Below are 19212 nucleotides of genomic sequence, written 5' to 3' on the forward strand. Positions count from 1 at the left end.
ATATTGATACTTTGTTTTTAAGTGTTGTAATGATACGGGTTGTACTTTGTAATAAAAATAATAAAATGGCATGAGAAAGTGATGAACTTGCCTGGTTGACTCCAAGATTATGTAGGCAACAACTTCGAGATGTGATAATTCCAAATTCTAAAATAGCAACATCATCCGGTAAGGATAATGTTTAAAGGATTGGAAAATATGCATTAATGCATAAGTATGAGATGCAATCATTCTAAGCGGATGTTTGCACTTTTAGAGTGGGTTCACAAACAAGGTTTTTATTAGTCTTGTGTTTAACTTTTTTTTTAACAAAGTCTTGTGTTTAAATTGGATATATCTTGGATTTTAAAGCATAGAACAAATTATCGTATAATTATATATATTTGACAAAAGCTCTAGCAAACAAGGAGTGGTTGAATGCTTTAGGACTTTCAAGAGATGGTGTAATTGGTTGTTTATAGGGTTTACTATTGTTATTAATTGGTCACTAAGTAGGTTTTAGATTGAACACATGAACAAGACAAGTTAATGCCCATCTAGTATTACATGGTATTAATTGAGCATGACAACACAAGGTGAAGTACATTGGTATTTTTACACATGGTTGCTATTATAGTTGATAATAGTGGTGTTACACCAAGGGTTAGTGATTAAGGTTAATGACTTGATATTAACACCTTGAGGTTTGCATATAGTACTTGTAAACATTTTATAGAACATGAACAAGCACGGTAAAAGGATTACATTATCACAATGCATGATAGTTTATTATTGGATCACAAGTGGAGTACACAAATAGGATTCTTATTAATTATCTATTACCTTATCAAATAATGGTTATTAAATACGAAGGTATGGAATTAAATTTTCATTTGTATTTGGTACTTGTATAATTCTAGTAGAAGGTGAGAATTCATGTCATTTGCTTGGGGAAGGTCTTAAAATTATTACTAGGATAAGATTATCACGTTTGATCTTTCCCTGGGGTTTTAGAATTATATTGCAAAGTGATACTAAATTAGGGTTTCATATATAGTTGAATTAGGGTTTCACATATTTCATGCAACTTTTAAGAAATAATTGTTGATTAAAGATTAAAACTAAGAAATGGACTTTTAATATGAGTTGTTAATGATTTTAACATTTTTCTAAATTTATTATTTTTAGAATATAATAATTGGGACAAATGTCCTTTTAGGGTTTAAGTTAATAAGGGTGATCTTAAAGATAATATGATCATAAAAGTACACTTTTAGTGTTTTCCTGAGTTGTTACAGCTTTTCTAAGATTTTAGAACTATTATTAACTATTATTTAATATTCTTGGAATTTAGAATAAAAGAAAAGGCATAAATAAGGTTTATTAAATAAGTGAATTTTCATTTTCATTAAAGATGTAATATTATATTTTAATAGTCAAATACTAGTTTTCTGAATATTTTGATATGTCATACTATGATTGGTACTTATTTTATTATGAATTTGCAAATTTTAGATATTACCATATTTAAAATAAAAATAGGGAAATTACTTTTTGTACAGTCTAAAGACCTAACACCACACACTGACTATGACAATGTTTGTTAATCAGTATCATGCTAGACTAGACTGGTTTCTAGGCCAGTTCGGGTTGGTGCTGGTGGACTGGCTCGAGCTGGTTTGGCCTGCTCCAGCTACCTCTCTCTCTCATTCCTATTTATTATTCTTTTCTCTTTTCATTATTAAGTTTGATATTTTCATCTGAATTTTAGTTTGGGTTTGAGTGGTTCAAATGCGTGACTTATTTTCAGTTCAGATAAGATGTTACCTAGACTCATATGGTGTCTTGAAAATATTTTTGTGTGCCTGTACATATTTGTATTTTCTGGATTTATTAGTATTTTGAGTTAGTCATCTAGATAGATATGATTTCGGATATCCACTTTGTGATGTTAAAATTATTTTGCTAGGGCCTTGTTAATTTCTTAATGTTATCTAAGAACTTTATATTATATTTTTAGGCCTAGATGAATTTACTAGGTTTAGGAATAATTATTGGTTTCTTGTTTGAAAGGCATGCTCCAAAGGATCATGATTTATATCCTCATAACTTTGGTAATGACATGTAAATTACTTAGGTTTATTATGATACCCATAGTGACGAGTTTGCAATGCCTTGCTTGGAAATTGAAAGGAATTTCCCATTTATTAATAAGAACATATATTCTTATTAATAACTTGTATGGATACATATGAATATGTGTGTATGTATTGTTTATGTCATGGACTTGATTTAAACTTCAAGTCTTGTGGTTTGGTCATAGTTCTTGGATGTATTAACAAGGTATTATCATAGGATTGGCTTATGATCACATAGTGAGGCATCAGTTGAAATTTTATTATATGGATTAGTGTTCCAAGGTTGTAGTATAAAAGGAATGAAATATATGAAGGTTTTCTCTCTTTCTTTAGGGGCATGTTGATCACAAGGTTGTAGGTATGTTTGTCTTGGGGTCATAAAATAGAATTCCAAGTTCTAATCTAATAAGAACTTAGGTTATAGGCTTGTGCTTATCAATATTTTTAGTTAACTACTTTTCCTAGTGTAGAGTTGGTACAATGTGTAAATTTTCCCACCAATCTCGATAGGGAAGTTTTGTTCCTATAGCTCATATGTACTCATGTAACTTTCCTTCTATTTATTTAGGATGATATCTACTTATCAAGTTAGGATTTCTTGGACAACTTTTTCATATACATTCTTCAAGGCATAATCATATACTGGACATGATCAACTTACTTCTTTCATACTTGTTATGAGAGTATCACCCAATTGTGATGATTAGGGTTTTGGATTCCTAAGGATATCACTAATTAAATATGGATCTTACCTTCAAGATGAGGTGCTTGCTCAAGTACGTTGAGTGTAACACTTAACTTGTACTCTCTTACATGAGCATGGCTATGGTTAGTGTTTATGACATTCTCACAAGGTTTCTTTGATCATACAAGCATAGGTTCAACTTTACTAGGGTATTTTAGCGAAGGTCACATTGAAGTTTAGAATGCTTGACTTGAAAATATACCTCAATGCCATCACCTCAAGTGAAACTTTAATCACTTTGACAAATCTAATCTAATATATATTAAAAGTACATTAAGGGTTAACCAGAAATTAGAGAAACCATTAGAAAATCCCACAAAAATCAGATACATCTGGCCGTTAATATAATTAAATAGCCAATGACAGCCATTAGATCTCCGAAATAATCTATTGACGTTACGTTACACAAAATTACCCACCAATGCCCCGTACGTTATTTCCATCTATATCTAACTAGCTAGGTTACGTATAGCATCCCCAATAAAAAAATGCCCCGTACGTTATTTCCATCTATATCTAACTAGCTAGGTTACGTATAGCATCCCCAATAAAAAATAACTAGGTTACAGCCTCCACTAGGATATCCTCACGAGCGCGCCGGCGCAAAATTCACCTTGCCTCCGGCTGGCCGACGGATGCATCGATCATCGATCGGTGGCTAACAACGATCTCTCCTCCGCCAAGTGCATGTGCATCGATCGGTGGTGAAAATTCCAATCTTGCTCTTCGTACATGCATGCAGCAGACCACCGTACACACGCAAGATGCAATACTACAGGAACTATCAGGTGCTTTGCCTCATTGAAGCAAACCCAGTAGGTAAGAAGATTTTCAGGGTTTCTACGTACATGAGCCCTCAATTAAGGTAGAAACAATTTATTTATTTGATGGTTCCATGGTGCCTCCGGCTGGCCGACAGACGCATTGATCGCTGGCTAACAGCGATCTCCTCCGCCAAGTGCATGTGCATCGATCGGTGGTGAAAATTCCAATCTTGCTCTTCGTACATGCATGCAGCAGACCACCGTACACACGCAAGATGCAATACTACAGGAACTATCAGGTGCTTTGCCTCATTGAAGCAAACCCAGTAGGTAAGAAGATTTTCAGGGTTTCTACGTACATGAGCCCTCAATTAAGGTAGAAACAATTTATTTATTTGATGGTTCCATGGTGCCTCCGGCTGGCCGACAGACGCATTGATCAGTGGCTAACAGCGATCTCCTCCGCCAAGCGCAAGTGCATCGATCAGTGGTGAAAGTTTCAATCTTGCTTCGTACATGCATGCAGCATACCACCATGCACACGCAAGATGCAATACTACAAGAATTATCAGATGCTTTACCTCATAGAAGCAAACCCAGTAGGTAAGAAGATCAATTCATTTACTTGATGAGCCCTCAATTAAGGTAGAAGCAATTTTTTTATTTGATGGTTCCATGTGTAGTTATGGAGAGATCAATTCATGTCAAAGAGAGAAAAGTGTTGGATGTCAAGATGGGAGAGGATGGCTACACATAATAGGACTAGGTATGTTGTGCTAAGAATTATGCTACAGAGGAATGGCTGTCCGGATGGTTTTCTGTAAACAGCATGAGCACGTTCGAGTACACTAATATACACAGTTGTCAATTGCTTGATGGTTTGGCCTGAAACTAGGAGGAGTTTTCAGCACAGAGGGTCTGCCTCCTTATTATAGTTTTTGTGACGACAAAAATTCAGTTTCTATGCCTTCTCTTACTGAGGTAGGAGACAACTATTTATCTAATGTTTTCCTTGGTGTAGCTATGGGGAGATGAATTGACGTCAATCCAGAGCAGGGAGGAAAGCGTTGGAGGTGAAAATAGGCGAGTGCGGCTGCACATCAAGAGGACCAGGTACATTGTGCTAACAATTATATACTAATACTCTGTTCAGTTTAATCAACGTGAGCATGTACATTCCCCTTCTGAGGCTCGCTCTCGCTCGCGTCTATGGAGAATAAAAAGGATTGCACCCTATTCAGAACGTGTAAGAGTAATCTACATAACTGCAGCGACTCTGCAGTCTTGCTCTCCCTTCTTTGGATCCTTCTGAAAACTAATGTGAAAAATATAATTTGAAGCATGATATTTGGAGGTAGTACTTGCTTAAATATCTAGCTTTCTGTTTTTTTAGATTATAGATTCATATGATGCATAAGTGTTGTGTATGCTACGTACAGTTGTGTATTCGAATTTAAAAAAAACTTATGATTCATGTGAGATGCACTTATTTTTTAATTCTCGAAAAAGAATTAACATGTTCGATTTCCACTGTAATATCTTTGCATCTTTGCTTTCAACTACAACATGTGTTTTGATTTTGATTGAAAAATAGCATTATGCTTTTTAAAATATATATGAAGGACAAAAAGAAACCGATTCTCTCATATTTGGATCGCATGGCCGTGATAGCCGCTGGCAATATCTACGCCATCCTACTTCAACTGTTACCACTCTCACGTCAGCCATCCAAAGGGATTTCCACTCGAGCTCCACAAGCTGGGCGCAACCATACAAGGTACCTGCTTAATACTTCAGCAAGGTCATCCTCATGGCTAGCTACAAGTTGGTTCGTAATTCTTGCATAAGCAGAAGCTTCTCGGGCGGATTTTGGTGATTTAGTTCAGTAGCGTTATTGACAACAAGTAATATGTGACTGCACCGAGCTCAATGCAATTCATGACCATTATTTAGGTGCTTCAGATCTTGTAATTTTTTTTCCACCCCAAGCTCCACAATATCACAATTTAATATTTTGCATGATCTGTAGTAGCACAAGGCAGGTCAGCTGGCCATACTGCACCCACCATAATGCAGTGCTACTGGATATTTTGTTTTAGAGATGTGGGGATGGTGATATCTTTCTTTTTGGATTGGGATAATTGCGCCGGACCGGTCGTTGTCATGAGTTTGTTTGCATGAAGATCACACACATTTATGTTGATATTTTGGACAAGTTCGCTGATTACAGATTATTTAGTTCTTCACTAAATCGACAAGTTAGCAATGATATTACTTTTAATCACTATATTTTCTCGTAGGTTAATTTTTCAAAAACAAATAAAATCATGTAAATTTATTTCATATGTTTGTTGCATATTATTACCGTTGGATCATGTACCAGGATCGATGGCGTTGTTCCTCGACGCACATATGGCTAGAATACCAATGTGTTGTTTCAGTTCATTGCGGTTGCAAACTATGTTCTTTATGATGTCATGCCACTATTTGTCATATATCAATGTCATGGCGTGTGATAAGCATGTCATACTACTTCATCCAAATTTAGAAATAACAGAAACGGTGTATCGTCATGTATTGCTCGAGTTATGCTTCTTCATATATAGTTTTCTTGGAACTACTTGTGGTAGCTATATCAACATACATATTCATCACGTTTTTGGGCCTCTGATATTACTATGCGGTAGTCATGTTAGTGTGCCAACATATTTATCTTGAACATGTGTCTGGTCCAACTTTCGGTATTTTGAATTTATTTAGATTCTATATATTGAAGTTAAAGTCTTCATACATACTCCTCCATTCTGTATTAATCGACGCGGACTCACGCACAAAAACACAACGGACTGGTAGTGTTTGAGTGTTTGAGTGTTTGGCGTCAATTAATTCAGACCGGAGGTAGTAATTCTGAAGATTCGCTGTCACATTAAGTTCGACATATATATGCATGTTGATCTTAGGATCATGGTCAAATTTCTTTTTCTTGGATTACCATGAACTTTCTCAATCCATGTCGTAGTTCATATCTCTCAACAACCTAAATAGCGAGAACAAATCAATATGCATGTGAGGGGCCATAAAACCACATGTACATAAGAGAAATAATGGCATATTCAATTTTTTACCTATTAATCTCTTAGGTGGTGATGCCACGTCTTGGCTAAGGTTACTTTTTGGTTTTTAATTGTTTCATATTTGTATGTTCAGAGGTTGATTCCAACAATGCCAAGTATTGTGATGGTACCTTTGCCGAGATTATTTGGCATATCTTCATATTATGCCCTCCATATTGCATTTTAGTAGTCCCATAGTTTGTATTTTCTCGTTACGAATTTGCTTTCAGTCTCCACTTTTCTGTGTTTCCTCTTTTGTGTTGCTTTGTTCTCCTCTCTGGAAATTTATTGTGAAATTAAGTATATATGTTCAGTTTATTTTTACCAGGAAGACATTACAATATCCATATGAAGTTCTTGACTTCTTCTTTAATAAAATCAAGTCGGAAAGAAAGGTTTACCATGATTTTTATATAAGGTATATTTATGTCTAATTTACAACACGCGAGCAATGACATGAATATTATAAAGATGAATTTAGATTTCCATAGATGTATCTAGATTGAGAGTCATTTAATAAAAATAACATGTAAAAATAACATGTAAAAATAACATGTAAAAATAACAAGCAAACAATAACAAGAAGATTATAATCCAGGGGCTAAATTAACTCATGTAAAATTTTAGCGTTGTTATTATATAATACTCCTAACATCTATCTTTCAGGAACCTATTAATCTTTACTACTAATCTTCTCTATCATCTAAACATTAATATTATGTTGATGTGTTACGAACGCTTCAAACTTCAACAAATCAGGAGAAATTCAAAGAAAAAGGTCGTGTTGCAATGGTACTTCCCAACAACAGTACTTAGTGTTGCCAATTCATAAGGGGCAAATGAATAAAGGCAAATTCCAAAATTGGCAACTAAAACATGCATAAGATTAATGTTTTGGGGTTACAACATTATGGTACTTGGATACCATAGTAGTTGATCTCTATACGTTCTATTACCATGAAATATATTATGCTAAAGTTTTTGTAACCACTGAATTGTGATTACAACAAAACACTTGGAGTTGATTTAGTGATTAGTATCATTTATACTTTTATATGGAATAGAGATCTCCTAGGAATCATGTGATGATCATAAAGATATACCATTTAGTGCTAAACCCACTATAAGAGACGACACCCATGTAGATCATGAACTTTAGAGATATGCTTGCATGATATTTTAATTATGAAAAATTGACATATTTAGATGGTCGCCCGCGCATGTGCGCGGGCCACTATGCTAGTTTTATTTAAAAGCACGAAAATTTTCAAGATTTTCTATGAATTAATGCAATGCGCACATATGTTTCATCTCTAGTTGTAGCCTCTTAACCTGGGATGTTACACGAATGAGTAGTAAGACAAACTACAATTTAGTATCAACAAAATTAGTCTAAAACCAAATGTGCAAGAGAAGAACAAACGTACATTTAAGTCTCTTGGAATGTGCTCATAAGTTCGAATTTTTATGTATCGTGTCAAATTTTATCATCACTGGCGTGACATTTTGCTCACAATGGACAAAACACTCTTAATAAAAAAAACTATAATGTGCAGTGCATCAAATGGTCGCAACTTGGCAGAGTGTAACAGGTATAGACCTACATTTTTTTCCATGTTTACACATGAATAAGAAACTCATTTAGTTTAACTATAAACAAAACTGAGTGTATCAATTTTGATAAGTTCCATATCCAAAAATTTAATCACCTACAACAATGGTGATAGCAAGGATAGATATGTGGAGGAAAAAACCTCACCGAGATGCATAGGCAAGAAACCACGCAGAGCTTGCAAGTAGATGCCAAAATAGATCATTATTTGTAAAAGAGTTAACTCAAGAAGGAACTAAGAGAAGAATTTATAAGTAGAAAACTGATAGGATTGCTATGGTTCTAGAATAAGATCATATTTTGAAAAACTTCTCACTTCTTACACATAACCTCCCAACATAAAGAGCACAAAAACCGTGCATTTTTGTGGTATAATGATTTTGCCAAGTTGTTTGTTTTGACGATTGCCTATTTTTGTACAGTGACAAAAAAATATGATATTGTTTTCAAATAATAAAATCACAATAATATATGAGTTGATATGGTTCAAAACAGAGCAAGCTTGGTATGATAAACAAATAACAATCTGAATAAATGAAGATCTAACAACAAGTAACAAAAATGTTAAGGTCAACATAGATCACACATAACAAGCTAGGTATAACTAAAAAATGACAACATGACATGAATTAGAGAGAAAATAAGAAGTAATATAAGAAGATGCTACTATTTAAAGCAACAAATAATATAGAAACCTTAGTTCATTGACACAATGACATGTAACAAAATAATTTATACATTGGACTTGGCAGGAGCTTCTAGTCGTCATCCTCCCCTCCAACTAGTTCCGAGGAAACAATGACACCAGTGCGATATCCTCATTGATGCTACCAAATCCTCCGAAATAGGGTTGTAGGAGACCAAATGCGGACCATTTTATCGTTTCTTCCATGCGCACCATTGGCCTAGTGTTCCCTGCCTCCACTCCCCCGTCGTTGGCCTTGCCTTTGGGGCCACCTCCTCTTCGGAGCCACAATATGCACTCCAAGATGTAAGGATGGGGACGAGGTCTGATGCGGATCTTGTCGCCGCTCCTCCATAAAGTACCACCATCCTTGTATTCATGTCCATGTTGTTACCAGCTTTGCCTCCCGAGCCACCTACACCTCGAAGGCACGAAATTTGTCTGAAGAGGGAAGGAGGCCGGATGTGGATACAATCGCCGCTCCTCCTGACACCTTGACAGCCTCGCTCTCTCACGTCGGGCTACTGCGCGGGGGTCCCTACAAGAACGGACTCCAGATCAGCAAGAGTAAGGGGAGAATGATAGGGTTAGGGTTTTCATGTCTAAGGTTACAAACTATTATCCACTGAATCATTGATGTTTTCTTAGTCCTAATAACTTATGTATTTTGCTGTGCTTAGTATGTACGGATGGAACTATTTGTTTTAAAAAGTGTGGAAACTATTGTGGATTACGTAGGAAATTCTTATTTTCATGCCTACTTCACACCGCAAATTTACTGTTCACAAAATTTCTATTTTCGTTGCAAATAAGTTTCTTCGAATAATTGATACCATTGAACTCCACCTCACACATGCTCATTATAACCCCAAGGTTTACACCAGAAATAATGTTTTATCATGAACCATTGTTGATCTAGGTTGGGTAGTGGGATGCCAAGTTTGACAGGCCGCCTTGTTGGCCACGAGAAGTTACTTCTTACATTGTGCCTGTGGGATTCTATTGGCGATGGGGATATCCTTAGTATCGCTTTGTACTAGTGGTACCACCCACCTGCTCACTCGTGTAATCAAATATGTATCTTTTTCTCCTTCTGAGCATCCCACCCCCCTCTCTCTCCTTTCTGAACTCAATCTTCTCTAAAACCTCTCCAAATTGGTGAAAGTTGTTTGTAGATTTCGACTCCTCTCCATTAGTAAAGGTAATCTTCCACACCCTCTCGGTTATGGTTCTTAAAATCTTGAAATTTGGTGACCATGTTCAAATCGTTTGAAATCCTAGTTCTAGCAATACTTTACAAATAAATGGTTTGTTCTACTTGTATTGGGCAATAGTGCTTGGTATAGTTCATACTAAGCAATATGGTTTGTGTTATACATTTATGCAATGTTTGTAGTTTATGGTTTGTAGACCATGGTTTATTTTAAAGTGGTATGGCCATTAGTGATATGGTTTTGTTGTGTTGTAGAGGTTATGTGATAATATAATTATCATTGCTGCATTTTGGTTTCTGTCAATTTCATATTATTTGTTGCTAGCCCGAGTTATGTCAAAGTTGTGAAAAGAGTGAAAATCCTTTTTGAATTAGATGGAACCAACTAATGAAGTTTGATTTGAAAGGTAAGATTTTTGGGACGGGCATCGTTCTCGCTAAACGACAATACCTAGCATGTCTGAGTTGTAGGGCGGCATATAAGGATTTTGTGGTGTGTTTGCAAGATAACGCTCACCTGTTATTTTCCATGAAGTTAGTTGGTGATCAGTTGCAGCTGCATATTGACACGTCGTGAAACATATTCCCCTTTTGAAGGTCAAATGCGCATTTTCCTATTATTTCTAGAATTTTATTACTTTATTAGACAACCTAATAATAATGCCATTATGTTTATTTTCCAACTTTCTTTATGTCGGTTTCATGTATTTCAAAAAATAGAAAAATAAAATAAAAATAGGATAAAAAGGTTCTAGAAGGACCACGAAGACTCACTGAAGGGCACTTGGGGAGGCCCCAACACCCAACATGCATGCGCCTGAACCCACACACACTAACTGGATTTGTGGGATCCACGAGTGCCATCTTACCCCTACGTTTTATCCCATGCATCCATCAAACCATAAATCAATTTGCCTATTTATTCTGAGAGTTGCCAGTGCCACTAGAGAGGGGAACGGGATGCAAGAGCTCCAAACAGTAAACAATGCCCAGTCTCTAGAGATCCTCTACTGACGTGGGGTCGTGCGCTGGTCAAATGTAGGGGTGGTAATAAAAATCGAAGCTCGCGGGCTTAATGAGTATTCGAAAACTCAACTCGACTTATCTCAAACTCGGGCTTGCTAAGAAAATGAGTTTAATGAGTCGATTAGCGATTACTCGGTAAGCTCGCTAATATAACTAGATAATTCCCCGCGCCTTGCTGCGGGATATTCAGAAATACCTATAGAAGATATGTGCATATTGTCTTAAAAATACACAGTACATAAGATAGTTCTTTAAATGGCAATATACTATGATGCATACAAATGAGTAATTTGCAATAGCTAGGCGGACAAATATTATCAATTTAAAATAGTTTAAAAGAAAACTATTTTACATTTTGCTCAATATAGTTAGTGGCCACTAAGCATCACTTGTGGGGAAAATTGTTGGTGGTGAACATTCACATGGAGATACATAATTACCTTGGCCGGTAAAAGTTGCAACATGCAACCAATGATGATATTGGTGTCAAAAAAATATAGTTACAGTTGTCAAAAAAAATTACCGACATATGTGAGCTACTCCCGTATTAATCCTTGTTATTAGAAATAACAGTGATCAGAGAAATTAATGATATGCTGATCTTCTGAAAACATATGTCTGATGATGGTTGCCGCACATATAATCAGTAACATATGTGACATAATAAAGCAGCGTTCCAATGATGTTGGAAATTGGGCACAAAGAGATCCACGTGTGTTGTTGATCTGGTATGGAATTAACAAATCTCATACAACCAACAATACATAGATGCTCGAAAGAAGAAGTGCAGCTTAATGAAATCGTACAAAGAAATGGAGAAAGAGCATAATAAATAAATACCGAAATAAATATAGCCTAAGTAGTAAATATGTCCTAAAGAGTAGGACATGGTTCAGCTTGCAAACTCCTTCATTTGTGAGAATTGGACATAACCCAAGTGTTATGATCTTATGGAGGAGGGTAGGGCTTACCTTTTGTGATATAGGATAAAGAGATGTAGACAAAATTGATGCAATCTAGTAAATCCAGAAAAATTCCCAGAATTGGTGTTATGAGAAATATATCCAGGTATGCAAAGAGACCGGAGTTAACACACATCAAAACAAAAATTCACGGTAATGCTGCAATGGGCTTGGAATACACAACATAATTCTGGAAGGAGATGATAGTTCCCTGCCTTGCCATGGCCGGACCTGCTCCACGTTGGTCTATGGAAAATGAAATGTGTGGAAGTCTGAAGAAACAGTGCGTAAAGATGAAACGAATAGTCGCTATAGTGCAGACTGAAATGCGAGAATATGAGTGGATGTTATAATAACACTACTACGAGGGCTGCTGGACTCCTGTTGATGTTACCGATATAAATCATTTGGTGGAGAACCAAACGTTTCCGCTATCGGCCGGCCGGCTACTCTCATTTATGCTGGGTTATTTTCTAGCTAATGACGTGACTTAGCTGATGAGGTGGCTCAAGAAAATGGTTAGGAAAACTTATACCACTTCAATGGCTGAATGACGTGGACCAATTAGAGGCTCAGTGATGTGGACATCTTGCATATGGAGAGAATTCACCTTAGTGGGTTGCTCCTATTTAGATATTATAGATTATATTGATATACTAGCTCCTATATTAGTCAACACTAAAGGAAAACTAAGACTAGCAACTTAAAGAAACATAAGCACTTAGGTTAAATTTGCCGAAATCTACATGAAGAGGCATATATGGCTAACCATTCTTCTTATACTCTTATACACGAGGAATTGATTACATTGTTCAATTTCTTCATGAGTTTATCAAGCTTATGAGCCAACACGAGTATTTATCGAGTTGAACCAAGCTGAGGTTTTTGAGCTTGTTATGTTAACGAGTCAAGTCGAGCAAGCTCGTTAACTAACGAGTATTTGCGAGTTGAGTCAAGCTAGCTCGATATCCACCGCTCCTACTCAAATGAGAATACGATCGAATGAATACCGCATAGAATACGAGGAGGAGGGGGGCGGGGAACACAATAAACATAGGTGGTTAGGTAACATGATCATCTGAACCGGGGAGCCAAATCAGATTTTCAAGAACATTTTCATTTCAGGCTCAGCTTAACATTGTTACTGAACCATGTTACTGTAGCTGCCACTGCTTGATCCCATTTGATTTTTCACAGCAAGTTGGTGTTGTCCTCATCCCTTATTATTTATTGGCTAGGCTTGCGAATATGGTCACTGTTGGATGTCATGCTACGTGGAGGGAGTATCTTTTTTTTTTACCCAACGGTTACAAACTATTTGATTGCTTTTTTTTCTTTGAAACCAAACTATTTGATTGCTAATACTACTACTGTATAACACTTTCTCCTTTCATGAAGATTTGTCTAAACTTGCGACAATTTAGCTATCTCGATCGGTCAGTGGATTATCGCGTGTTTCATTTCATTTCCACTCGAAAGGAAAATGCCACGACACAGCTGCCACATAATTCTGCTGCGAAATCGCATCTTCGTTGTCCAACACCAACAGTACCATGTCCATATTATCAAGCGTGGTGATCCACATCTCAAAAAAAAAAAAATAGCGTGGTGATCCAGATCGACGCGGACCGATGCCGGCCATCCTATTGCCCACCATCTCCGCCGGACTTTTCTACATCGGTGGCAGCAACCGCCACCGCCACCGCTGCCTTCTCGTCACCGGCAGCATCCCCGTGGTCCGCCCGCTCCTCCCCGGACCCGTCGTGCGCGACGTCGTACGTGGCGTGCAGCCCGACGAGCACGTAGTAGAGCATCATGACGGCGGTGCAGACGCCGAAACGGACGAACGCCTGCGCGCCGAGGGAACCCATGAGGAAGAAGTTCGTGGCGATGGACAGCGAGGGCAGCCACGGCACGAGCGGCACGCCCCACCGCCGGGGCGCGCGGGCCACCGGCACCAGCAGCTGGACGCCCAGCGTCGCCGCCGCCCATACCGGCACCAGCGCGGCGTATCCCACCCACCGCTCCGGCGCCGCGCCCCAGCACGCCGCGATGCCTGCCGACGAGCCGACGATCGCCAGCAGGAACGCCACGAGCCGCCGCCCGTGCGCCCGGCTCGTCACGCCCCGCGCGTGGTACCGGCGGACGAGGAGCGCGACGGCCATCATGACGAAGATGAAGAGCGTGCTGATGGAGAGGAGGCTGGCGAGCACGTCGAGGCTGGAGAAGAACGCGACGCTGGCGCTGGCGGCGGTGATGAGCGTGGTGGCGTGCACGGGCGTGCCGGTCCTCGGGTGCACCAGCGCGAACACCGGCGGGATGATGTGGCTCCGGGCGATGTGCGTCGCGTACCGCGCGTTCCCCAGCGCCCCCACCAGCAGCACCGTCGTCATCCCCTTGAGCGCGCCCACCGCCACCACGTACTTCATCCACCGCATCCCCACCGCGCCGAACGCCACCGAGAAGGCCGCGCTCCGGTCGATCGCCGTGTACGGCTGCATCATGCTCAGCACCAGCGCCATCGTGCAGTAGATGGCCGTGATCACCGACATGGACCCGATCAGCCCCACCGGGATGTCCCTGGACGGGTTCTTGGTCTCCTCCGCCATGTTGGCGATGCTGTCGAAGCCGCCGTACGCGAAGTACACCACCGCCGCCGCCCGGAACACGCCCGGCACCCCGTACGGCACGAACGGGGTCAGGTTGCTCGGCTTCGCGTGCAGGAACCCGGCCACGATGATGAACGCTAACACGAGCAGGTGCACCGCCGATGCCACCCAGTTGACGCGGGAGCTGCCCTTGGTGCTCAGCATGGCCATGGTCGCGGTGGCCACGATCACCGCGGAAGCGATCGGGTCCAGCTCGTCGTACCCTTCGGCGACCCACGGCGCGCGCACCCGCAACGCGCTGGCCGGCCTGCTGAAGAGCGACGCGAGGTACGACGTCCAGGCGCGCGCCACCGCGGCCGTGCCGATGACGCTCTCGAGGATGAGGTTCGCGGCGGCGACGAAGGCCGCGACGTCACCGAGCTCCACGCGGAGGTACGCGAAGGAGCCTCCAGCCACGGGGATCTCGACGGCGAACTCGGCGTAGCAGAACACGGAGAGCATCGCGGAGACGCCGGCCACCACATAGGAGAGCACGACGGCGGGGCCCGCGTGGTCGCGGGACTCCAGGCCGGTGAGCACGAATATGCCGGCACCGAGGTGGCAGCCGAAGCCGAGCCACGTGAGGTCCCACCAGGTGAGGCAGCGGCGCATCTCGTTCTCGCTCCGGCGCCGCATGTCGCCGAGCTCCGCGGCGTCGGTGGAGCGGCCGGCGATGAGGCGGTCCATGAGCCGTGCGGGCGTCGCGGCCAGCGCACCGCGGTACGCGCCCCAGCTCGCGAACGACGGCTCCGGGAAGAAGTCCTCCTTGCTCCACCGCCAGTAGCCCCTCGCCGCGGCCGCTGGGTTCGGCGCATGGCCTTCTTCCCGCGCTTCCACGGGCTCCATGGCCAGGAGATTTCCGTCAAGCAGAGCACGGGTTTACTGCAGAGCGCGGCATTGTTTGTCAGTGCAGGAATGAGTTGCTCGAGACCGTGACAGCTGCGAGAGGTGACAGAACAGACCCGTCGTCTTCTACCTTTGTCGCAACCTCGCCATAGTTGTGGACTTCCAGTCCAATACCTTATCTATCTTGTCTCCGTGACTCACCCATCAAACAGGAATTTTGCTCTGACGATTGGCTAGATTACAAAGCAATACCAGGATGTGGACACAAGTGCATACAGTGGAGAAAACATGATGATAATACATGCGCTCATCAATCATCACAGTATGTAACCTATGTATTTGCAGTTCTGTGTTCATCTGAGGGGAACAGTTGTGATTCGCGAAAAGAAAATGAAACACTCTCTTCACCAGATTCAGCAACATAACATGTAGAACCACCGGAAAATTAAAAATGGAGTCCTGGGGCACTACCACAATCGGCCAAAAACAATCAGAAACAAAATCACACATGTACATATTGCAAAATTATGTGTTTCCAACAAAAAGAAAAAAAATGCATTCAAAAAAAAAACCATCGCCTCCAAATCCATCACTTTCAGGTTGAATAATTATGGATATTTGTGGCAAAGGTATCTCCACAGAATTTTTTTTTTTTTTTTGAAACGAGGCAAAAGCTTTGCCTTTCATTGATATAGGAGAAAAAAGTTGGCCCGTTTATGAGGAAAACTGGCCGAAAAACCGTACAACACGACACCACACGCCAGCCCCGAGGCTTCCACACGGGTCGACGACCAGCCAGGTCGACACCACACCTCAACGCAACAGGCGGAGGCGAAAGACCGGAGCCACCGCTCCCACTGCCACGCCGGCCCCGAGGCCGCGCCCCACCTGGCCGAAGACGAACCCGCCTCCGCCGAAAACCACCAAAACACACCACGAGTCCCTTTGTCCGGTGGACATCCAAAGCGAGGCCCCAAGAGGCAAAGCGACGCAAGAGCGCCGCCCACGCCCGATCCCGCGAGGGATCTAGGGTTTCCCGGAGAGCCCGAGCGGAGAACAAGAAACACCCGCTTCGACGACGCCTTCAAGAAGAAAGTGGCGCCCACAGGCGTCACCGTCGTCGGTCCTGGCCGCCCGCCAAGACAGAGCTTTCGCCCAGCGAAGAGATTCAAGACCTCGCGCCCGCCAAAAAGGACCGGCTCAAACCACCACTCGCAACCGCAGAGCAACCTCCAGACCAACCTATAGCCGCCGACGCGCAGAGGGCAGCATAGCCCGAAGCCAACGGAGTACCGCCGAAGATCGCCGTGGGCGCCGCCGGAACGCCACATAGAGGGGACGCCGAACAACACCAACACGGGGCTCGAGGACGAACGCCGAAGCCCGCAGGCATGAACTCCACGCACCACCAGCCGCCATCTCACAGCCAAACCGGCCCAACGCCGTAGCCCCCAGAAGCAGTACAGCCGCCATGGCCTCCGGCAGGCTCCACCGCCGACGCGGCCATCTCAGCCGCTGCACGAGCCCAACGCCACGCCGCCGCTGCCCGGGGCCGTCGCCCCGACAACCCGTCAGAAACCAGACGCAGCACCAGGGGCTCCTCGACACGGCCGCCGCCGCTCCCAGGGGACACCGCCCCGGCAAACCGCCGCACCTGCCCCGGACCTGGGCAGCACCACCGGCCGCCCCCCGCGCTGCCTGAGAGGCTCCACCGCGGCCCAGCCCGCCGCGCTGCCCCCCGCGGCCCAGATCTGGCACGGAAGGCCCGCTCCGCCCGCCGGCACCACAGCAGGGCCACGAACTCGCACGGCCACCGCGCTCCGTCCGCAGACAGCCATGCCCGCCGCCGCGTCCGCCGACCGCCGTCGCGCCCGCCGCCGTCTCCGCGCCCGAGTGAGCTCCCTCTCACCAGGGACGCGGGAGGGAAGAACCTCCCCGCCGCCACCTTCCCCGGGGAGCGCGCGGCTTTGCCGGCCCCCCTCCGGCGGCGGCGAGGCAGGGGAGAGAGGGGGAGGGGACTAGAGGTGGCGGCGGCTAGGGTTCCCCCCTGGTCGCCAGAGGAGGGCGACGCGGGGGGGAGATACGAACCTATCTCCACAGAATTGACCATCCTCCCAGAAACAAGCACATGCCACAGCAAAGTTCATCATGTATGTTCAAGGTACCAACCTGATATACTGATAACATCTTACCAGGATGTTGGCACTTGCCAGGGAAGGAAATGAAATTCTTTGCAGCTCACATGCATACAACTATTACCCCTATAAAAATACCACTCGTCTGCCCCAGTCCCTTGTGTTTATACATCGTAACGGCTTTACATAGCTATCATCACCCATATGATATTTCAAGTATGCAACCACAACCACTGAAGAGAAACAATGGATGATACAAGTGAACTGGGATCATGTTCCTTGGCTTCTCAATGTCCATTGAGAGAAAGACATGCTAATGCTGCAAAAACTAGCATCGCTGGCTAGGTTTCAGGCCATTATATTTCAACAAATTTTTCCAGCAAAACAAATTGTTAATTTTTTGTTCCGGTAGATTACTGGGACTCAGTTACGCAAATCTATCCAAGGAGATTTCAAAAAGAACAGGACACTTCCTAATAATATATCAGAAAACAAATCCAAACGGAAAGCAAGGTAAAAAAGATTATTCCAGAACCAAATAGAACCATAAGATGCTCACATAATCACTACAGTTGTTGACCTAAAAGAGTAGTGTGCCTGGCAAATGCAAGCATGTGTCGCAAAGCTGAGGTTCCAAAGCATTACATGGCTCAGATATATGATTTCAGTGACCATTACTGTTTGAAAATGGCATACTAACTTGAAAGTCTCAAGTATCATAAAATACAGTTTGTAAAGCTGTTAAAAAAGGCAGCATGTCTACTCTCCTTGCATCTTTATCATACTTATCATTATAACTGCACCACAAATTTTGGTGGAAAGCACAGATGCTATTCTAATTTACTGGAACAAAACACATAACCAACTACTCCCTCCGTCTATAAACAGATGTCTGAGGTTTGTCTAAATCTGGGAAGCACTCAGATGTCTATTTATAGACAGAGTTAGTACTAGAGATGCATTCAGTGATTCATATGCCGCAAAAGAACTACACTTGCACGTTACAACAATTGCCTAAGCTTTGAAAATATAGGTATTTTCACTGAATTTATACAATGCAGCATCCAATTGTTTGGTTTCCTTATGTCTGAACTAAAATTGCAAAAAGTCTACAAAGGTACTCTAAGAAGACGACCTTTTGATAAATATGAAGCAAGAAGCTACGCCACTCAGATATTATACTCATTTTTTTGAAAGTTAATTTCCACGTTTTGGCTTCGAAGGCTTAATTACCACCAACCTTGCTTCAAAGATACATGTGAGAACCTTGCAAACTAACATGCAGTGATCACAGCACAACACTGTCATAGGACAACAAAATCCTACTAGTACACAACAATAGTGAA

General features: G+C 42.3%; 1 protein-coding gene across 1 annotated transcript; it reads right to left on the bottom strand.

Moving 5' to 3' along the window:
- Nucleotides 1-13769: 13769 nt before the first annotated feature.
- On the bottom strand, nucleotides 13770-15889 carry LOC124654010 (cationic amino acid transporter 5-like). The gene has a single exon (XM_047193056.1). The coding sequence runs from the start codon at nucleotides 15729-15731 to the stop codon at nucleotides 13881-13883; it is 1851 nt and encodes a 616-aa protein (XP_047049012.1). The 5' UTR covers nucleotides 15732-15889; the 3' UTR covers nucleotides 13770-13880.
- Nucleotides 15890-19212: the final 3323 nt, after the last annotated feature.

Source organism: Lolium rigidum, chromosome 5, assembly GCF_022539505.1.
Source record: "Lolium rigidum isolate FL_2022 chromosome 5, APGP_CSIRO_Lrig_0.1, whole genome shotgun sequence".
NCBI lineage: Eukaryota > Viridiplantae > Streptophyta > Magnoliopsida > Poales > Poaceae > Lolium > Lolium rigidum.